Genomic DNA, 21961 nt, shown 5'->3' on the forward strand with positions numbered 1-21961 from the left:
GTGAAGGGTTTATGCTAAGTAGGCTCCCATTAGCAGTTAAAGCTAATATGAGGTTAATAAGCATTAGTAGCTAACACTAATACCCTTTTCTCTTTTGTTATAATGATGTGAAATGTTAATATTGTTCTCAAACAACAGAATGAGAATGAAATATTGATTCTAACAGGGCCCATAAAAAGCTTTAGCTTAGCAGCATTAGCTTATCAGAGTTTCCATCATGGTCACACAAATCCTTAGCAGAGCAAAGTGGCCTACTTAGGAATAGCTGCTCAAGTTGTAGAAAGCAAAGGCAAAACAGTATTAGCATTAGCTGCTAAATGTGCACTTGAGAACAAATTTATTGTGAATTCAGCTGTGAATGTAGAGTTTGTCATTATTTAAGCTTCCATTTCCAAATGTTAGCTGCTCCGTTGTCACACACACAGACTGAAATGATTCACAGCCTTGCTTCTGTCAGTGTCACTGACTGTCACTGTGACTGTGGACATACAGCATGGGAAACATACACATGGCTGAAACTTTATTAGGTACAGAGTGCCCACTATCTCAGGTGCACCTGTCACCTAATAAAGTGTATCTAAAGTTAAAAAATGTTGTCTCTATCCAAATATTTATGGACCCAACTGTAGGTCTACTTTTAATGAAACTCTCAACATGACTTATCAGTTATCATTAAAGTTCCTGCAAACAGACTCCTTGGAAACCCCCTACATAAATGGGGGTTGAGTGAAGGACACAGGAAATTTTTCCAGCTCTTCCTCTTCTATCAGACATTATCTCCATACCTCAGAGTGTCCAGTCTCCTGCTTGGATCCTTCCATCCAGCCAACAGCAGCTTCATTCCTTTGCTCCCTGGATAATTGTAGCTCAGGTCCAGCTCTCTCAGATGGGAGGGGTTGGAGCTCAGAGCTGAGGCCAGAGAAGTACAGCCTTCCTCTGTAATCAGACAGCCTGACAGGCTGCAGACACACAAAACAACAATCCGTCTGTTATCCATCTCTATGGCAGTATAACTAAGGGATGGTTCAGGGTCACCTGATCCAGGTCGAACTATAAGCTTTATCAAAAAGGAAAGTTTGAAGCTGATCTTCAAAGTAGAGAGGGTGTCTGTCTCCTGAACTCAAACTGGGAGCTGCTTCCACACCCAGTCCAACATAGCCAGGCTTTCTTTGTGTTTGCTGCTTTGATAAAACCTCAAATCCCAGTCAGAGATGATGAGCATCATCACAGTGATGATCATTTCTCTGTTAACCCAGGCTTTCTGCTTCAGGATCTGTGCACGCGCACAGAACAAGGAGACCTTTAAACATCATTTCACTAAATGGATGGACTGAGCTCAGCCTACAGATGAACTGGATAAAGATTTGACCTCAGTGTGCTCAGTGTTACTGTCTATTCCTAACATGATAGCTGCACTTTAGAGCTCTAAAACTGGAACTGACACATATTTAAACTCTACATGTTACTCAGTACATTCAGTTCTGACACTCGCCCACAGTCCAAAAAAGGAAACATGGAGATCACATCAGTTTGTCACCAAAGTCTAATTATTCCAGAGGGCAGTGTTGATACAACTAAAGTAATCTGGAAGCAAAGTTGAGTTTTTTATCACCGGAGTACTTCATGTCTGAAGTATCACTTAAATGCATTACACGCTGTTGATGGCAGCAAACAAACCACCCAAACAAACAGAGGTGGGAGGCTTGGGCAGACTATGTGGGATCAGCTTGTGGGAGGAGTCTAGATAAACCAAAGAAAGACAAGCTAACAAACGCCACAGTGAATCGGATAGCTACAAACTTCAGGCCGATTATTGTTGTTGAAGAAGTCGGTCTGAGGAACGTTCTTAGGATCAACAAATGATGGCATGTATGAGCCTCCCTCAAGACGCACCATCACAAGAAGAATACATGAGCTGTAGAAAAAGGAGAGACTACGAAAGCCACAGTGTTACAACATGAACCTGCTGTTGGTCTCTCTGGAGACTACTGGGCGTGGCTGGGTAACCATGGCTACTTGGGAGTTACGGTACATGATATTAATGAAGAGTGGGAGCTGCGTTCTATAGCAAACAATTTGTTATGAGGTAATCAGCTGATCTTAGTTTAACCAGAAGCCCTTCACAATAATTGCAAAGCCTTTATTTTGTCCAACTACGATCAGTTCGTCTGTACTGATGGTAACTTAAAGTCACACTAATGTCGTTTAGTTTCTATAGTGTAAGTAGTAGAAGTATACTACAGTACTCTGATCACTGACAGGACAGATTTATGTAGATATACACCTTTGTGTTTAACATTACTGCATTATAGTACTGTGATCTTTGTCCTTATATATGGCTATATTAGCTATACTGACGTATGTACATATATGTACGTACATATAACTGGATATGTAACTTATCTATTCATCTTTTTTGTCATGTATTTGTATTGTGTACTTCCTTTTTGTAAGAAACCACACACGTGATCACAGCCACAAGAATCAATCAGTGAAAGAATAAAGTGCCTCAATCCAAACCTTAAGGCAAGGCAAGGCAAGGCAAGTTTATTTGTATAGCACAATTCAACAACAAGGTGATTCAAAGTGCTTTACAGAGACATTAGAAACAAAAACAAATAAAAAGCATGATTTAAAATTGATTAAAACAAGCAAACAAACTAACTAATTAACAAACAAACAGACAAACAAACAAACAAACAAACAAAACAGTATATAAAATCAAAACAGATAAAATCAGAACAGTAGATAAAATCAGTAGTTAAAATGTAAGTTTTGAGTGCGGATTTGGTTCTTTATTTAAATGCAGCTGAGAACAGGTGAGTCTTCAACCTGGATTTAAATAAACTGAGTGTTTCAGCTGATCGGAGGCTTTCTGGGAGTTTGTTCCAGATATAAGGAGCATAAAAGCTGAATGCGGCTTCTCCGTGTCTGGTTCTGACTCTGGGAACTGATAAAAGACCGGATCCAGATGACCTGAGGGATCTGGAAGGTTCATACTGGGTCAGGAGGTCACTGATGTATTTTGGTCCTAAGCCATTCAGAGCTTTATAGACCAGCATCAGAACTTTAAAGTCTATCCTCTGACAGACAGGCAGCCAGTGTAAAGACCTCAGAGCTGGACTGATGTGGTCCACTTTTTTGGTCTTAGTGAGGACTCGAGCAGCAGAGTTCTGAATGAGCTGTAGTTGTCTGACGGATTTTTTTAGGTAGACCTGTAAAGATGCTGTTACAGTAATCAAGCCTACTAAAGATGAATGCATGGACTAGTTTTTCCAGGTCCTGTTGGGACATCAGATCTTTTATCCTTGATATATTCTTGAGGTGATAGTAAGCTGATTTTGTTATTGTCTTAATGTGTTTTTCTAAGTTTAGGTCTGCATCCATCACTACACCCAAATTTCTCGCCTGGTTTGTGGTTTTTAGGTGTATAGACTGAAGTTCTCTGGTGACCTGTAATCGTTTTTCTTTGGCGCCAAAGACTATTACCTCAGTTTTGTTTTTGTTTAGCTGGAGAAAATTGTGGCACAACCAGTCATTAATTTCCTCAATGCATTTACCAAGAGCCTGTACAGGGCCTCGGTCTCCTGGTGACATTGTGATATATATTTGTGTGTCATCTGCATAGCTATGGTAGTTTATTTTGTTGTTCTTTATAATCTGTGCCAGTGGGAGCATGTAAATGTTAAACAGAAGAGGTCCCAAGATGGAACCTTGGGGAACTCCACATGTGATACTTGTCTGCTCAGATGTGAAGTTACCTATTGATACAAAGTATTTCCTGTTTTCTAAGCATGTTTTGAACCAGTTTAGTACAGTTCCTGAAAGACCTGTCCAGTTCTCCAGTCGTTTGAGTAATATGTTGTGGTCAACTGTATCAAATGCTGCACTGAGATCCAGTAAAACTAAGACTGACATTTTTCCACTGTCTGTATTCAGACATATGTCATTAAACACTTTGGTCAGAGCGGTTTCAGTGCTGTGGTTCTGTCTAAAACCTGACTGGAAGGCATCATAGCAGTTATTCTGTTTTAAGAAGTAATTGAGCTGTTGAGAAACTGCTTTTTCAATGATCTTACTTAAAAATGGGAGATTTGAGATCGGCCTGTAGTTGTTCATTTGTGTCTTGTCGAGATTGTCCTTTTGTAGTACAGGTTTAATTACAGCCGTTTTTAGTGATTCTGGAAACACACCTGATAATAAAGAAAAATTGACGATCTGTAACAGGTCTGACTCTAAAGTCTTTGAGACCTTTTTGAAAAAACTTGTTGGCAGGACATCTAAACAGCAAGAGGAGGAGTTCAGTTGACCTAAGATGTCCTCCAGGTCTTTGCTGTTAATCGGGTGAAACTGTTTCATGGTGTTTAAACTGTTTTTCGGTGGACACAGTACATATTCTGGATCTGCTGTTGATGTACCAATTGCTTGTCTAATCTTTTGGATTTTTTCTGTGAAGAATTTGGCAAAGTCATTGCAGGCCATGGTCGAATGAAGTTCAGCACCCACTGACACAGGAGGGTTTGTTAGCCTGTCAACTGTAGAAAATAAGACCCGAGCATTATGACTGTTTTTGGTGATGATGTCAGAGAAGTAGGACCTCCTTGCACTCCTCAGTTGTAAATTATAATTGTGAAGTTTCTCTTTATAGATGTCATAATGAACCTGGAGGTTTGTTTTTCTCCATCTGCGCTCAGCTTTCCTACACTCTCTTTTTTTCATTTTTCACTAGTGTGGAGTTTCTCCATGGAGACTTTTTCCTTCCAGAGATAACCTTCACCTTAATGGGAGCAATTGTATCCATTACATTTAACATTTTAGCATTGAAGCTATTGACGAGCTTATTGACTGAACCTCTGGACAGGTCAGGTGTTAATGGGAAGACCTGGTTAAATATCTCACTACTGTATTCAGTTATACACCGTTTTGTGATCACTGCTGTTGATATATTTGTGTGGGCTGAGATTTTACTTTCAAAGAAAACACAGTAATGATCAGACAGGCCCACATCAGACACAGTAACCTTTGAAATGCTCAGGCCCTTGGAGATCAGTAGGTCAAGAGTGTGTCCTCTATTATGTGTGGGCTCTGTTACATGCTGAGTCAGCCCAAAGTTGCCCAGAGTGTTACTCAGGTCTTTAGTCCCTTTATCCTGAGGGTTGGATGTTAAAATCCCCAACAATAATTACACAGTCGAAATCAACACAGATCACAGACAGCAGTTCACTGAGATCATTAAAAAAGTCTGTGCAGTATTTGGGAGGCCTGTAAACATTAAGAAACACAACTTTGGATGGGGCCTTCAGCTGTAAAGCCACATATTCAAAAGACTGAAAACTTCCAGGAGATAGCTGCTTACATTGAAATGATTCATTAAATAAGACAGCAACCCCTCCTCCTCTCCTGCTCACCCTGGCCTCACTGATAAAACTGTAGTTAGGAGGGGTCGTCTCGATGAGAACAGCTCCACTGTTACTTTGGTCCAACCAAGTTTCAGTTAAAAACATAAAATCAAGGCTGTGCTCAGTGATTAAATCATTAATTAAAAATGTTTTCCCAGCTAAAGATCTAACATTTAATTAAGCCAACTTAAGTGTTTTAGAGGTATTACTTGTCCCCTCGTGTTTGGGAGCAGTCTGTGGCACACAAGGTATGTTTACTATATTTAAAGATCTTTTAGAGTGCAGCTCTCTGTGTTTTGACCAGGCCACATGTCTCCTTCTGTCACCTAAAAGTACAGAAATTTTAAAACCTTCTAGTAAACAAGGTCCTTATTCCACACGCTGGGATCATTTGGCCTTCAGTGGTGTTCTGGCTGACACAGCGGAGTGACCGGAGTGCTAAAGAGTGAATAGGACACACCAGTGTCATCCCTGATATCTCCACTTTATTTAATCGTCCTTCAGCTTGTGGCTGCCGTTAGCTGGTCTGCTAGTTAGCTGATCTGCTAGTTAGCCGGTGTGCTAGTTAGCTGGTGTGCTAGTTAGCTGGTGTGCTAGTTAGCCAGTGTGCTAGTTAGCCAGTTCACTAGTCAGCTGGTGTGCTGACCAGCGAACCAGTAGGTTACAAGATGAGCTTGTCTGTCTGATGAGCCAGCTCTCTCCATCTTGGTCGTTTTGTCCTTGTGCAAGACCTAACCTACCGCTTACTGGTGATGACCAGAGGGGCCGATGGCGCGATATGGCAGCCTCGCTTCTGTCAGTCTGTCCCAGGGCAGCTGGGGCTACAACTGTCGCTTACCTCCACCAGTGTGTGAATGTGAGAGTGAATGACTAGTGGGATTGTAAAGGGTCTTTGAGGGACTCAAAAAGCGCTATATAAATGCAATCCATTATTATTATTAAGAGCATCTTTAGGCCTGACTGTGCTCATTCTTCCTCCAACCTCTCCTTACCAAAGATAACAACTACATCAGTATTAGCTCAATAACAATTTCTGCAATTCAATTGTGGACATTCACTTTTAAACCTTGTGTAAAATGATAAAACCTAAAAGTCTGAGTATTATTCTTTGTGCAAACAGCTCTTGCAGGTTACCCCGGACTTAATAATCAAATAATAATAATAATAAAAATAACCTTTCCTTTAAGCAGCTGTTCAGGCTACTAAACTCATCCCAGAAATAACAAGTGACACCATTAATAGTGGAGCTACCTTTAACAGGTGAAACTGATTTGACCTATAAGGCTACTGCAGTTACTTCTTATCAGGGTTAGTAAGGAAGACATCTGGATGAGGTAGTTAGTAATATGTAGTTAGTACCGGGCGAGTCCCCTCCCCCACATCGGCACCAGAACCCTGTATTATCTACAGAGTAAGACTGCCTGTTTTATCAAACTATGGCTATTACTACTGTGTTCATTTGCAGCCCAGTGTGCTGCTCTCTCTGCTGGGATGAACCACTGGAGCTCACCCAGTCATCCCTCTCTTTCTCTCAAGAAGAAGTGAAATAAATATATTTATTATGTTACGAGTCTAATATTCTTTAAATCAAACTGTAATGAATAAATCAAGCAAGAAGATTTGGTGGCTCCAAGTGTTGTAGAAGAAAAGATAAACATCTCATTTTGAGAAATCAGCCTTCAAAATTACAGTGTACAGTGAATAAAAAACAAACAGCGAACCAATCAGTAGTCGCCAATATCCTCCTAATTTTATTCCTAAAGAAAACAAATATGTATATTATAGGCCCAAAGGAGCCTAAATCTTTAAATTAGGCAGGACATGAAGTATTTTTTTAAATAAACAAAGACATGACTATAACAACTTTTAGTAATTCAGAGTCCAGTTATCCACTCAAATGTGAATAAAAGTTCACTTGACAGCTGTATAAAAGTTACCTGTTTATACAATAATATAAATCACATTTCAAATGATCATCTGTGGATACGTTTGAATCCTGACCTGAGAGTTTCCACTGCACACTGTGAACTCTTTAGTCCAGCAGACAGAAGCTTCACTCCTGAATCCTGCAGGTCAGAGTTACTCAGGTCCAGCTCTCTCAGACTGGAGGACTGGGAGCTGAGGACTGAGGACAGAGCTTCACAGCTTCTCTCTGACAGGTTACAGCCACTCAGTCTGAAAAATAAAAGACAATCTATAAAACAAATACTCATGTAGAGTTTGTTAATACATTTCACAACATTAAATCATGACTTTCTATTTTTAAATGAAACATAAACATACTAAAATACATCATATGGATGAACTTTACTTAATAATTTAAAAACAAACTGTTTTCTGATCTGACCTCAGAGTATTCAGTTTACAGTTTAAACTTTGTAGTCCAGCAGACAGAAGCTTCACACCTGAATCCTGCAGCTTTCTGATACTCAGGTCCAGCTCTGTATGACTTGAGGACTGTGAGCTGAGAACTGAGGACAGAGCTTCACAGTTTTCCTCTGAGAGTTCACAGATGTTAAGTCTGAAGATAAAAACATGAATAAAGATTGTTGTTAAAGTGTAATCAGGGTGCAATAGCTTATTGTCTTGTGCTGAGCAGGTTAGTAAAACTTCACTTTAACTTGGAAATTAATAAAAATGCTATGAAACAAGGATAACTGGATAAAGATATAAACAAAAACAAACATCAAACACATAAACAAACAGAACTAAACAGAATACAAATTGATCTGACCTCAGAACATTCAGTTTGGCGTGTGGACTCTCCACTGCAGCAGACAGAAGCTTCACTGATGAAGCCTTCAGGCTGTTGGTACTCAGGTCCAGTTCTCTCACACTACAGGTCTGGAAGCTGACGACTGACAACAAATTTTCACAGCCTTCCACTGAGACGTTACAGCTGCTCAGTCTGAGAGAGAAAGGGAAAAAAACAAAACAAAAAAAACAAACAATATATGTGATCAAATTAAATTTGTTTATATGTTGAACCTTTTTTAAAAATGTTATTTTAAACCTATGAGTGCTACCAATCCAGTGCACACAATTGGTACCTTGATGGTACCTTGCTCAGGGGTACCACAAGGTAGCTATTCGGTGGATTCAACCCCTGACCTTATGATCATGGGGTGACCACTCTACCTACTGAGCTAATAATTCTGTGTACACTATCATACAATATTAACTAAAACAATTATTTAAGAAAATTTTACTAATTCAATAATCATTATGCTCATTACCTGTGTATTGTGAAGAACACTGGATTTTAAACACTAGCTGTATAAAACTCTTCCTGTTAAAGGTGCGTATAAAAGAGATGAGCTGAAATGCAGACTTCATGGAGAATGTTTGTTGTCAGGATATATCAAAGACAAAGCAGAGATCCATCCAGTCTCTTCCACTAAGCACACAGATGTACAGACAACCACTCTCACTCACACCTGCATGAAGTTTAGATCACCAGGTAATCTAACTGCATGTCTGTGGACAGTGGGAGGAAACTGTAGAGGACCCAGAGTGAACGCAATGTAATTCTGTGGGAACACTGGTTATGGAAGCCTTACAGTTACATATGGTTACTGACAAGAAACACGACCTTAGAGGCAATTTCAGTAATGAAGACTGAAGTTCTCCCTCCATACGGGATGAAAACATGACAGCACAGCAGAGATTTATATTTAAAAAGGGAGAGTGTGCACTGAAAGTGAGATACAAACTTGAACTTAAATTACGAACATCAGAAAAAGATGTAGGTGAAGTTTGTGCTTTAGAATAAAACAACCAAACTCCTGGAGTTGTAGACAAGTGAACAAGCTGAGGATAATAAACCTGTCAGAGGGGCTGAAGCAACACAGCTCATGTTCTCATAGGCTGGGTCTGGATTGTCCTTTGATAAGAGTTACAGAACAAAGTGTGTTTTAGAAATGCTGGAGTGAAACATTAAAACTACCATATATTTACTGAGTGACTGATGATCATTTAATTCACTATTTAAAAAAATGTTACAGTGCTCTTTGAACTCAGCATTTCAGATTTATTTCCCATGATTTTAACAATGAAGCAATGAGTTCATGTTTACTTACAGAGCTTTGTTGGAGGCTTTGACCACTGGCAGCATTCTCAGAAGAGCCTCCTCTGAAGTAGAGTATTTCTTGAAGTCAAACTCATCCAGATCTTCTTCTGATGACAGTAAGATGAAGGTCAGAGCTGAGCACTGAGCAGGAGACAGTTTACCTGTGGAGAGACTTCCTGAAGTCTTGTATCGTTGGATCTCCTCCACTAGAGAACGATCATTCAGTTCATTCAGACAGTGGATCAGATTGATGCTTTTCTCTGCAGACAGATTCTTACTGAGCTTCGTCTTGATGTACTGGACTGTTGCTAGAGTGATTCCTGAAATACTTCCTGTCTGTGACATCAGGGCTCGTAAGAGAGTCTGAGTGGTCTGCAGTGAAAGACCCAGGAGGAAGCGGAGGAACAAGTCCAGGTGTCCATTTGGACTCTGTAAGGCCTTGTCCACAGCACTCTGGTAGAAGTGTTTCTGTGTAGATTCTCCTGTTTCAGACTTCTGGGAGGTTTTTTGTTCTTCCAGCAGATTGAGTCCAGAGTTGATGAAGGTCAGATGGACATGAAGAGCAGCCAGAAACTCCTGAACACTCAGATGGATGAAGCAGAACACCATGTCCTGGTACAGTCCTCTCTCCTCTTTAAAGATCTGTGTGAACACTCCTGAGTACACTGAGGCTTCTCTGATATCGATGCCACACTCTGTCAGGTCTGATTCATAGAAGATCAGGTTTCCTTTCTGCAGCTGATCAAAAGCCAGTTTTCCCAGTGACTCAATCATCTTCCTGCTCTCTGTACTCCAGTGTGGATCTGTCTCAGCTCCTCCATCATACTTGACCTTCTTCACTTTGGCCTGAACCACCAGGAAGTGGATGTACATCTCAGTCAGGGTCTTGGGCAGCTGTCCTTCCTCTCTGGTTTCCAGCACGTCCTCTAGAACTGTAGCAGTGATCCAGCAGAAGACTGGGATGTGGCACATGATGTGGAGGCTTCGTGATTTCTTGATGTGGGAAATGATCCTGCTGGCCTGCTCCTCATCTCTGAATCTCTTCCTGAAGTACTCCTCCTTCTGTGAGTCAGTGAACCCTCTGACCTCTGTCACCATGCCAACACAGTCAGGAGGGATCTGATTGGCTGCTGAAGGTCGTGTGGTTATCCAGAGGTGAGCAGAGGGAAGCAGTTTCCCCCTGATGAGGTTTATCAGCAGCACATCCACTGAGGTGGACTTTCTAGGGTCAGTTAGGATTGTAGTTTTGTGGAAGTCCAGAGGAAGTCGACACTCATCCAGACCATCAAAGATGAACACAACCTGGACGTCTTCAAAGCAGCAGATTCCTGCTTCTTTGGTTTCAGTAAAGAAGTGATGAACAAGTCCCACCAAGCTGAACTTTTCCTCTTTCAGCACATTCAGCTCTCTGAAAGTGAATGGAAATATGAACTGGATGTCCTGGTTGGCTTTGTCTTCAGCCCAGTCCAGGGTGAACTTCTGTGTTAGGACTGTTTTCCCAATGCCAGCCACTCCCTTTGTCAGCACTGTTCTGATTGGTTCATCTCTTCCAGGTGAGGCTTTAAAGATGTCTTCTTGTCTGATTGTTGTTTCTGGTCTGTCTGGTTTCCTGGATGCTGTTTCAATCTGTCTGACCTCATGTTCATCATTGACCTCTGCAGTCTCTCCCTCTGTGATGTAGAGCTCTGTGTAGATCTGATTCAGAAGAGTTGGGTTTCCTGCTTTAGCGATGCCCTCAAACACACACTGAAACTTCTTCTTCAGTGCAGATTTAAGGTTACGTTGACATACCGTAGGAAAATGCTCTGGAAAAAGAATGCAAAACATTACATCTCATTTCTTAAAGCATGAATATTTGGCTACATGTTGGTCCATCTCTTAAAACAATAACAAATGTTCTAGTCATCCATCCATCCATTTATATTTTTCCGCTTATCCAGGGCCGGTCAAGGAGGCAGCAGCCTACGTAGAGAAGCTCAGACAACCCTCTTCATGACCACTTCCTCCAGCTTGTCTGGGGGAACATCAAGGTGTTCATTTCCACCACTTCACAATCAGGCATGAACCGTTCTGGTACGAGCTGGAGGCCATCACCTGATTAGGGCAGCAGAACCACATTATCTGCGAAAAGCAGAGATCAGATTCTGAGACCACCTAAGGGAAACCCTTCCGCTACTTGTCGCAAATTCTGTCCATAAAAATTACGAAGAGAATCTGCGGCAAAGGGTAACACGGGCAGAGTCCATCACCCACTGGAAACAAGTCCGGCTATGCTAACCAAGCTCCTGCAACAGGTGTATAAGGACCAAATACCCTTAGCAACAGGCCAGACACTCCATACCTCCCAAAAGATCACTCAGAGTGACACTGCTGAATACCTTCTCCAGGTCCACAAAACACATGTAGACTGATTGGACAAACACCAATGCATTCTCAAGTATATTCGAGAGGATAAAGAGCTGATCCAGTGTTCCACAACCTGGATGAAAGCCACATTTTTCTTCCTGCATTCGAGGTTCAGACGGACAGATGGACTCTGCTTTCCTGCTTCCTGGCATAGACTTTCCCAGGTAGGCTAAGTAGTGTGACCCCACTATATTTGGAACACACCCTTGGGACCCCCTTCTTAAAGATGGGGTATCGGAGGAAATCCCCTAGCAAAATTGTATATAGGCATGTCAACCAAGATAACATCCAGAGTCTTCAGGAAACCTCATCCACCCCAGGTGCTCTACACTGTAAACCCTAAAGTACAATGGGCTCAAAAGTTTTATAATCATAGAAATCAAAAGTAGCAACCAAGTCAAAACACCGTAAAAACTATAAGCAGATTCAACTTTTACTTAAGGGATCTTTATTAGAATAGAAAGTTAGGAGTAAATAAAACCTTTGTGTCAAAGTTATTAAGTTAAGAGACTTGATGACATCATGGCGTACGTTCGTGAACCTGAACTACATACTCTGAAAAGTTTTCAAGATGGCCGAGGTCTGAAGCGAAGCGAAGTGAAGAAAAGCAAAGCAAGAAGATATGTAAGTAAAATGAAAGACAACGTTTTCTGTTTGTTTTTTTATTCTTTGAGCTGCTGTCGATTGTTACCAGAGGAATGTTGCATCCGTGTTGAGTCATTTCGGTTGAAAAACTGAAGTTTTTTGTTGACGAGTCGGCGCACATTTTGGAGCTAACTGCTCACTATTTTAATGCAAGCCACGTACCAGTTGTTGGGAATTATTATTGCCAGTGGTTTACTTATTTTCACCATAAGCTTTGTGATATGGTAATGGTTACGTTTTGGCGAAATATGTTTTACATATTAACCTAATAACTGCCGTGGTGTAAATGTGGGCTAAGCTAGCTGTCTCATGGTAAGGTGAGTTGTGGTTTTTCTTTTCGTTCGAAAAGCTTGAAGTGGGATTTGAGCATTAAACACAGTTATTGCCAAACTCCGAGGTAAGTTTTTTTTTTTTTATTGTATTTTAATATTGTTGTGGTCAGTGCAGCAGCTGTAGTGGAAGATGAGCTTGTGGTAGGCGACATTCCCAAGTGGGCTGATGCATTTGTCTTGTTGTTCCGATTGTTTTATGTCTTGCATCTGGACTATCCGCAAAACCTGGTTAACACATTCATCCAGAAACTACTGATGGGCCTTGAGGATGGTAAACAGTTGAAACCATGTCTTCTTCACCCACACACTGGACCCACTACAGTTCGCTTACCGTCCAAATCGTTCAACAGACGATGCCATCTCTCATCTCCTCCACACATCACTTACTCACTTGGACACTAGAAGGGGGAATTATGTTAAAATGCTCTTCATCAACTACAGCTCTGCATTTAATACCATAATTCCTGTGGAGATGGAAAATTATTTTACTGTTACTATTCATAATCATTATTATTACTGTTGCATCACTTATGATTTATTATCACTTATGAGTTATCATCATTTGATTAGAGCATTTATTGAAACTGTTGATGTTACATTAAAGTCTGTATTTCAGGTGTTAGCTGAACCACATAATAATCTTTCATTGCAGGTGCAGCTGTAATCATGTTATACACATTTTGCATTTTTGTGCTAATTACAGAGTTGAAGCTCAGTTGATAATGGTCGGAAGCTTCGGTCAGCGTGAGTTTGATCGATCAATTGGAATACCTACTGGGCTAATGAAAGACTGCATACATGCTTACAATTTACCACATATTATATAGGAATATAATAAAGGCCTGTGTGCCCTCATGTTGCACTGGAGTCTGCCTGGTAACACATGACTCAAACGGCATCAGGCAGTATGCTTCTGAAATGTCTTTGTTTGTTGGTCATGCACTGAGGTCAGGACACACACAGGGTGCCTGTGCACATACATATGTACTATGGTTTGCTCAAAACTGCAAGTTGTACCTGCATACGTGACAGTTTAATTCCACAGACAAGTGAAGTGAAATAACAGGAAGCATCTGGCGATAGTGAAGGAACAAAGGAAGGAAATGCTCTTTTTTAGAATATGTCCTAGGATCTCTGGAAACTTACTGGAACTTATGCTTGTTGATTATCTGCTTGTGACGCACTATTTTCGTATATATATGACACCCAATGTATTGTTCTGGGAAGATCGATGCTGTGTGAGGTTCGTGCTCGGCTTCCCATATGTACAACATATGTTAATAAAATCATTCTTTTGACGCATCTTACTGGGACTTGGCAGTCGTTTGTCTTCACCTCAAATTAAGAATCAGGACATTCCCTTCCCTCACTCACCACCAAGCTGGAGCATCTGGGACTCAGCTCATCTATGTGTCAGTGGATCTCCAACTTCCTAACTGGCAGACCACAGGCAGTAAGGATGGGCGGACATGTCTCAGCCTCCACCACTCTCAGCACTGGAGCCCCCCAGGGGTGTGTTCTGAGCCCCCTGCTGTACACTTTGTACACATATGACTGTGTGGCCACTACCAGCTCCACCACCATCATCAAGTTTGCTGACGACACCGTCGTGGTGGGCCTGATCTCTGACAACAACGAGACGCCCTACCTAAAGGAGATTAGGAATCTGGAGAACTGGTGCCAGAGGAACAACCTCCTTCTAAACGTCAGTAAGACAAAGGAGTTGATAGTGGACTTCAGCACTAAGCAGGAGAGGAACTACCAGACCCCCGTCATCAACGAGTGCCCAGTGGAGAGAGTGGACAGCTTCAAATACCTCGGAGTTCACATCACGCAGGACCTGTCATGGTCCTGTCACATCAACACCGTGGTGAAAAAGGCCCGACAGCGTCTCTACCACCTCAGACGCTTGAGAGACTTCCGACTGCCCTCCAAGGTGCTCAGGAACTTTTACTCCTGCACCATAGAGAGCATCCTGACGGGAAACATCTCAACCTGGTTCGGGAACAGCACCATGCAGGACAGACGAGCTCTACAGAGGGTTGTGCGTTCAGCTGAGCGCACCGTCCGCTCTGAGCTCCCTGACCTGCACTCAATCTACAGCAGGCGGTGCTGGACCAAGGCCAGAAAGATCGTGAAGGACCTCAGCCATCCCAACAACAGACCGTTCTCTCTGTTGAGGTCAGGAAAGCGATTCCGCTCCCTGAAGACCAACACAGAGAGACTGAGGAGGAGCTTCTTCCCGCAGGCGATACGGTCTCTCAATCACACCACCACACAGTACTGACCCACACATATGGTTCTTACACACACACTGGACATTCTGGACATTGTTTACACTTCATCACTTAAACCACTTTAAGCATATTTGCACTGCACAAGACACTAAATAATGTGGATTGCACAACACTGGACATTATAGTCTTCATTTCCAGTTAATACTTGTACAAAAAAACTTTTTGCTGCTGTTATTGTGTATATATATATTTATATTCTTCATACATTCTTATATATTTCTATACTGTGTATTGTGTATTTTGTTGTACAGTTATTTTATTTTTAACTTTAATTTTTATATTTTATTTTATTTTATTTATTCCTTCCTAGTTAAATTTACCCTTTTTAATTTTCATATTTATTTCCCATCTTATTCATAGCCTTTTCTTTTTTTCTTTAGGTCACGAGCAGTTGTGTAAGCATTTAACTGCATATCGTACTGTGTATGAGTGTATGTGACAAATAAAATTTGAATTTGAAGGGTTACACTTAGCGTGCGGTTTAATAGGTAATGGGTAATTAGAGTTTATATAAGTTATAATATTTAAGTTAGTAAAGTAATGAAATAAAGTTCAAATAAAGTAAAATATACAAGTTTAGTGAAATTAAACTTTGTAAGTTACTTAAATACTAAGTTGGAGGTAGTTCAATTCTTTGATCTTATTCAGGTCATATTTTTTAAGTTACAGTGAACTTATAGTTTTTAAGTAAGTTAACTTAAAAATTATTATGTAATCAGTTTCCTCATAAATGTTGAGTTCACTGAACTTATTTGGGTATACAGTGTACCCAACAAGGAGTCATTTATCTCTCTTAGGGACCTCGCCCCCAGAGACAGGTAAGTCGTCCCCTCATCCACAGACTCTGCTTCTTCTACAGGAGGAGGAAGCCAGTGGGATTAAGGAAGTCCTCAAAGTATTCCTTCCTCCTCCCGACAATATTCTCCACCTGCACTATACACAGTGCAAGTAGAGCACCAGTCTCCCTCAGACTGCAGCTGAAGCTCTGCCAGAGGTGTATGTTGAAGGTCTTGCAGAGCGGGGCCTCTGTGAGGCGTTCACACGCACGTTTAGTTGTGCCAGGTCTGTGCCGCGTCCTGGTGCCACGTGCACTTATGGACCCTTATGTTCAAACATGTTGTTCATTAAGGACAAACTGTGATTTGCACAGAAGTCCAAAAACAACACACCACTCGGATTCAGATCCAGGAGGCCGTTCCTCCCAATCACGCCCCTCCAGGGCTCACTGTCATTGTCCACATGAGCGTTGAAGTCTCCCAATAGGACAACAGTGGTTGTTTAATGACTGTTGTAGTCATCAATCAGCTTAAACGCTTACAGAAATGCTCTTACTGCAATAGAGATGGTCAGCCAGCTCCTCCTGCTTCAGTCTCCTCAGGAAGTTCACTGTGATTGTCACAAGTGCCTTTCTGCTCTCCTCCTCATCATCTCTCTGACTCTCTAAGCATTCTGGGTAATCTGGACTCAGAACCTTCTGGATCTTCTTCAGCTCGTTCAAAAAAGTGATGATGTTGTCCTCCATCAGCTGGAGCAGAATACTTTATGAATGAACCAATCAGACTAAAATCATGTAATCATGAAAACATGTAAACACAAAGTGTGGATCATTAACCTGATGTTTACACCTCTGATGAAGTCTCAGCTTTGTTTTTATACCAAAGTAGTTTACACGGAGTTTGTAGTTGCAGAGAAAGACTCAAATCATTTGGAATTAAATGTTTTTCATTTACAAGGTTTAGAGGTTCTTTCAACAGTGAAATTCAAGATAAATAATCATGATTATAATATTTCTGACTGAGTCAAAACTGAATTTGTGAATCAGAACTGAATCATTGTAAAAATCACAAAGTACACAAAGTCTGTACTTTTGTTTAAGTAGAAGGACAACTACTACTATTAAAAACTACTCCAGTAAAAGTAAAAGTACTCATTAAACTTAAAAGTAATAGTAAAAAAGAAAGTAGCTCTTTGGAGGATGTTTCTACTTTTAAGAAGTAGAAAGTTCAGATATTTGTTTAAAAATGTACGGAGTAAAAGTAAAAAATAGTTAGAAAAAAACTACAAGTAAACTACAGATACCTGAAAACAGTAATTAGGTTATGTAATGAAGTATTTGTACTTTGTTCTGAGCCCTACAGACAATCCACTGGTCTACAAAGAGCAGCATGGAGATGACTGTGAACAGAACAGATGTAACAGTAGTTGTTGTACATGTACAGACCATAAATATGGAGTCCAGCTGTGTTTGATGCTGCTGGGCAGACTGACCACTGGGAACCTCTGAGCTCTGCTGGTCCACTCTGTGGAGGAACCATGAAGGATTAGATCAACACAGGATAAAGATCCAGGAGTTTCTGCTCAAATAACTTCATCTGAATCAAGTTTGTCAAGTTTTAGACTCTCAGATTCTGAAGATACATTTTCTGTTTTCTATGAACTTTCTTTTATCAGTGATAGAAGTGATGATGTTGCAGAAGCTCAGAGGAAACTTTGAGACTTCATCAAACTGATAAATTCACTCACTGGAAGGTAAAACTGTGATGAACCATCAACTAATGCTCTCAGGAGGTCAAAGGTCCCTGAATGTAACTGTGCAGTAGATTCATCGAGTGTTTGAAACCTGACGACTTCCATATGTTTTCATTCTAACACAAGAAGTCCTTTTCTCATTGGTTTGATTTGAGTTTTCATTTGAGTTTTCTGAGTCTCGTATTTGGAGTCGAGTCTAATCAATGATCTGACAGAAGAACATTAAAAAGGATTTACCAGTGCTGTCAAAATTAACATGTAGGGTTAGGGTTAGGGGGTTCATCTGTTATCATGATTAACATGATAAAAACCTTTAACACGACACATCTGGAGTGCAGAACGACTCAAAATCCCTGAAATGTTTCTATCAACGCACTTCGGGCAGTTTGTCCAAGTAGAGTTACCTTTGCACATGTGCAGATGTGCAGCACATCTGTTAGTGATGGCAGCTGAACCAATCAGCTCAATATGGAAGATGATAAACACACACTGACCTCTCGATGGAAAATTTGAGTATTAAAAAAAAAATAAGACGGACCAGCCGACCAACATGAAGGATTCTGCACATTGTGACAAAAGGAATTTTCTTTTCACCGAAGCACTTCCAGCTTAAAATATCACAATAATGCAAAGCACTGATGACACAACTGCCAAGTGGACAAACTGCAGACCTGTTAATATTGTTAATAACAACAACACACAGTTTTGGTTCCTCGTGTCTCATGACTTGAAGAAGAGTGACAGAGTGTGTTAGACTGCTGCATGATCAGTGCCACCACGACAGACTTGTGAAGAAAATGATTGTTTTACAGATGGGTTCAGGTTCAGGATCAGCTGAGGAGTTTGTGGCTGACAGAATCATGCACGTACAGAGCAGAGCCCATCATTAGCATGCAGGACTGTCCCTGGGGGGGTCGGCTCATTCAGGAGGTTAATCAATGTTTACAGAGTCGTTCAATAAACATGTTAAGTGTGTAAATTTGCCCTTTTCTCTCGAGTCTGTTTGCTCATGAAATGAAATTTGATTAGTTTACATTAAAAATGATATTTAATCGTGATTAATTCAAATTAATCCACAGTAACCCTGTGATGAGTCTGATTAAACATTTTCATTAACAGCAGTTTATTATATATTATTATATATTAGTGCACACTTACCTTTTAGTATATATGTTTGTTACAAAGTTGTATTTACAGGAGAGAAGCTGAGTTAAAGACTGAAGAAAACTATTCAAAGTCTCTTTGAATTGAAGCATTTAACATTCTTTGTGTTTATTCTGCATTTACTTCATTATATGGTGTAAACGTCTGTTACAGGCTTAAACATAAAGTTGAAAAAATGTAATTGCAGCTATTGATCAAGTAATTGTGATTAATCACGATTAATGACAGAAAATTGTGTCATTAATTAGTCATTTTTTAATCTACTGACAGCACTAGTGTTTACTCTTGTGCCTCCAACTGTTTTACGCCCTTTCAACACCTTCGTGGTCAAAAATGTACACGCACAAAATCTACAATAAAATCCTCATGCAACAATAGGACACACACACAATCCATTTATCTCTTTGTCTCAAACACACACACGTGTATTCAAAGCCTCGATTTGTTCATATTTCATTTGTTGTGTTTTTATCTTCAGCGTTTTCAGTGTTGGTGCATTTTACACCATAAATGTTTCTATTGATGAATCAGATTGATTTGAATGTGTTTCACACACATCCATACAAATCACTCCCTGGTGGTCACATGACTCTATAACATAACAGGAGTCATGTGACAAGAGTTTCATGCTGTGGCCTAAAATGTCAAAATGGTTGAATGTGGTGGAGTAAAAATGTGAGATATCAACTACTTTTCTTCAATATGAAATGTTTGCAGGGCCTGACAGGAAGTGGACGGACGCTCTGATCACTTCCTGTTTGCTGAAGTGGGTTTTCAGTTGTTTAGAAACCAAAGGCTTGTTTTAAAAGACAGTTTAAATGGGACTGAGGGAACGACGTGTTTGCGCTGCAGAACAACATCGAGCAGTTAAATCAAAGAGTTCATGTTACTAACAGCTCACCTCTCTGCAGGCTGGACTTTAAAAGCAATGGGCCAATCTTTAGACCGGTCACTCCTGAAGGACACAGAGCTGGATGGAGGTCCAGGCTGGTTCCTGTGAATAATGATGGAGCAGTGATGTGAGTGCTGAGCTGTGACATGGAGAAGAGTCATGGACAGTTAGAGATGGTCATCTCACCTCTGAGCTTTGGTCTCATGTTCCCCACACAGAGTGGTTTTAGAAGGAGGGACTCCCTCCTTCTTGCTTGCACTCTGACCCATGCTGCTCAATTCACATCAGCTCACACATACTTTCTACCTTCACCTGCAGAGGAAACACAAATCATTCATGTGCACATCAGCTGAAATCCTCCTTTCCATCATGTGTGCTGTCCAAATATCAGCTGCTTCTTTCCTGCTTCATCTCAGTGTCAGCTGAATGCAGTCAGACAGCAGTGTGAGGCAGAGGAAGCTGCCATCAGCTGCTCTACTATCAGTCCACTAGATGGAGCCGTGAAGCACACACGATGCATTCACTGACACACACTGATTCACTGTAACTGGAAGCTTCAGTCAGTCCAACACGTGTGAACAACATTTTAAACATTTCAGCTGATCCATGATTCAAAGAGGATCAGCAGAGTTAAAGCTTCACACTAATTATTCCTGCTGAGTTTGCAGAGAACTGCACACACAATGATTTAATGTTTGGGAAACTAGAAAAATGTTAGTCTTGAACTGGCTGCATAATGCAGACAGGGTAGGACCCGAATATAATGGTGAAACATCTTCAAGCAACTTACAGAAGTCCAGACGCTTTTCTTTCCAAGCTCCTTAGACTACGATGACCTGGATGACTGAGAACCTTCACAGGAAAAATGAAACACACTGAACAAAGAATGCAAGACTTTCACAATAAAACAGCAAACAAAGGAACGCAACACTGACACGAGAGCTTGTCAGAGGAGTGCAGGAAAGGCAGACGAGAGTGAGCGAGGGAAAGAGGAGACAAGAGAGACATGACAGGCTGAGGAAATATAGAATGGAGCACAAGGCCTCACACAAACACACACAAACACAGACACACACAGAGACACACAGAGACATAGGGGGAATCTAATGATCAAGAAACTAAACAGGAAGTATAAGAAACTCAAAGCAGCATAAATAAGACTGTAAATGAACCAGAACAAAAACCATAATACAAAATATCACCAAAACACAAGAAACTCAAAGTGCTGGGTCAAAGGGACCCAGAACCATCAAAGTTCTTTTCTTTGCTCTTCACTGTTTGAGTGCAGACAGACTCCACATTAAACTATGACAGCACCGTCCCTGCTGCTGCTGTCAGACCTGTTATTCACTCACTGCTCGTGTTTCTATTGAAGGTTTTACTCATCAATGAGAGTTTAAAGCTTGCACTTACAAGGTGACTACCGATAAAAATGAGTGTGCATTACTGTCAGAGCTACGGTGATTCAACCAGTAGGTCGAATGACTTGATAATAAAAATATTTGTTTGATGCTATGCATTGAGGTGCATTGTTGAATTTGCAGGGACACAATAACCACAGATCAATTGTTCAAACCACTACAGTAGGGAGCCATGTTATGAATAATAAACAAATAATAATACTAATACTACTACTACTAATAATGTTAATTTAAGTAATTGTTTTCGACTGAACATCACATATAATGTAACAAGCAGTAAATTCAGGTTAAGTGCATTATCAGCATTTGGAGGAGCTCCTTATCCTTCTCTTTACTGCTCACCTCTTACAAAGTGTTCACACAGTTTGCTAGCCTCTTTCAGCCTGCTAGCTACGCTAACAAGTCCACTGCCTGCACGTGACTCAATCACATGACAGGCAGCAGAGATAGCTGCTCTGCTAGCTAAGCTAACTCATGTTAAAGGTCAAAGAAATGACGTGATGGGAGTTACGTCACAGACTAGCAGAATTTAGTTACTCAGCATATATTTAATCCTTATTATCTGCTCCTCTCACCTCTGTTTACCTCTGAAAACAAGAAAATTTAGCCAACAGTTTATTAGCTTTGGTGAAATTATAAACAGGCATCAGCGCGGTCACCTATACTGTCCTTTAAAGCTGGAGCAGCAGGAACACCAGTTAATCTAAAATCTCATTTTTTCTCTAAAAAAAGTGACAGCAGACTGAGTCAAAGACAGAAACCTTATATAAACACCAAATATTCACTTCCTGATCCAGGATTCAAAGA

At 40.7% G+C, this 21961-nt stretch overlaps 1 protein-coding gene across 1 annotated transcript; it reads right to left on the reverse strand.

The window, feature by feature from the left end:
* Positions 1 to 766: 766 nt before the first annotated feature.
* LOC148101060 (protein NLRC3-like) lies at positions 767 to 20002 on the reverse strand. The gene is made up of 9 exons (XM_087845722.1): positions 19920 to 20002; positions 19743 to 19835; positions 17370 to 17448; positions 16481 to 16673; positions 9479 to 11273; positions 8134 to 8307; positions 7747 to 7920; positions 7401 to 7574; positions 767 to 959 (listed from the first exon to the last, which is right to left on the reverse strand). Exons 1-9 carry the CDS (start codon positions 20000 to 20002, stop codon positions 767 to 769), a joined length of 2958 nt encoding a protein of 985 aa, XP_087701848.1.
* Positions 20003 to 21961: the final 1959 nt, after the last annotated feature.

This window comes from Neolamprologus brichardi, chromosome 9, assembly GCF_056152115.1.
Source record: "Neolamprologus brichardi isolate AB-2024 chromosome 9, ASM5615211v1, whole genome shotgun sequence".
Taxonomy (NCBI): Eukaryota; Metazoa; Chordata; class Actinopteri; order Cichliformes; family Cichlidae; genus Neolamprologus; species Neolamprologus brichardi.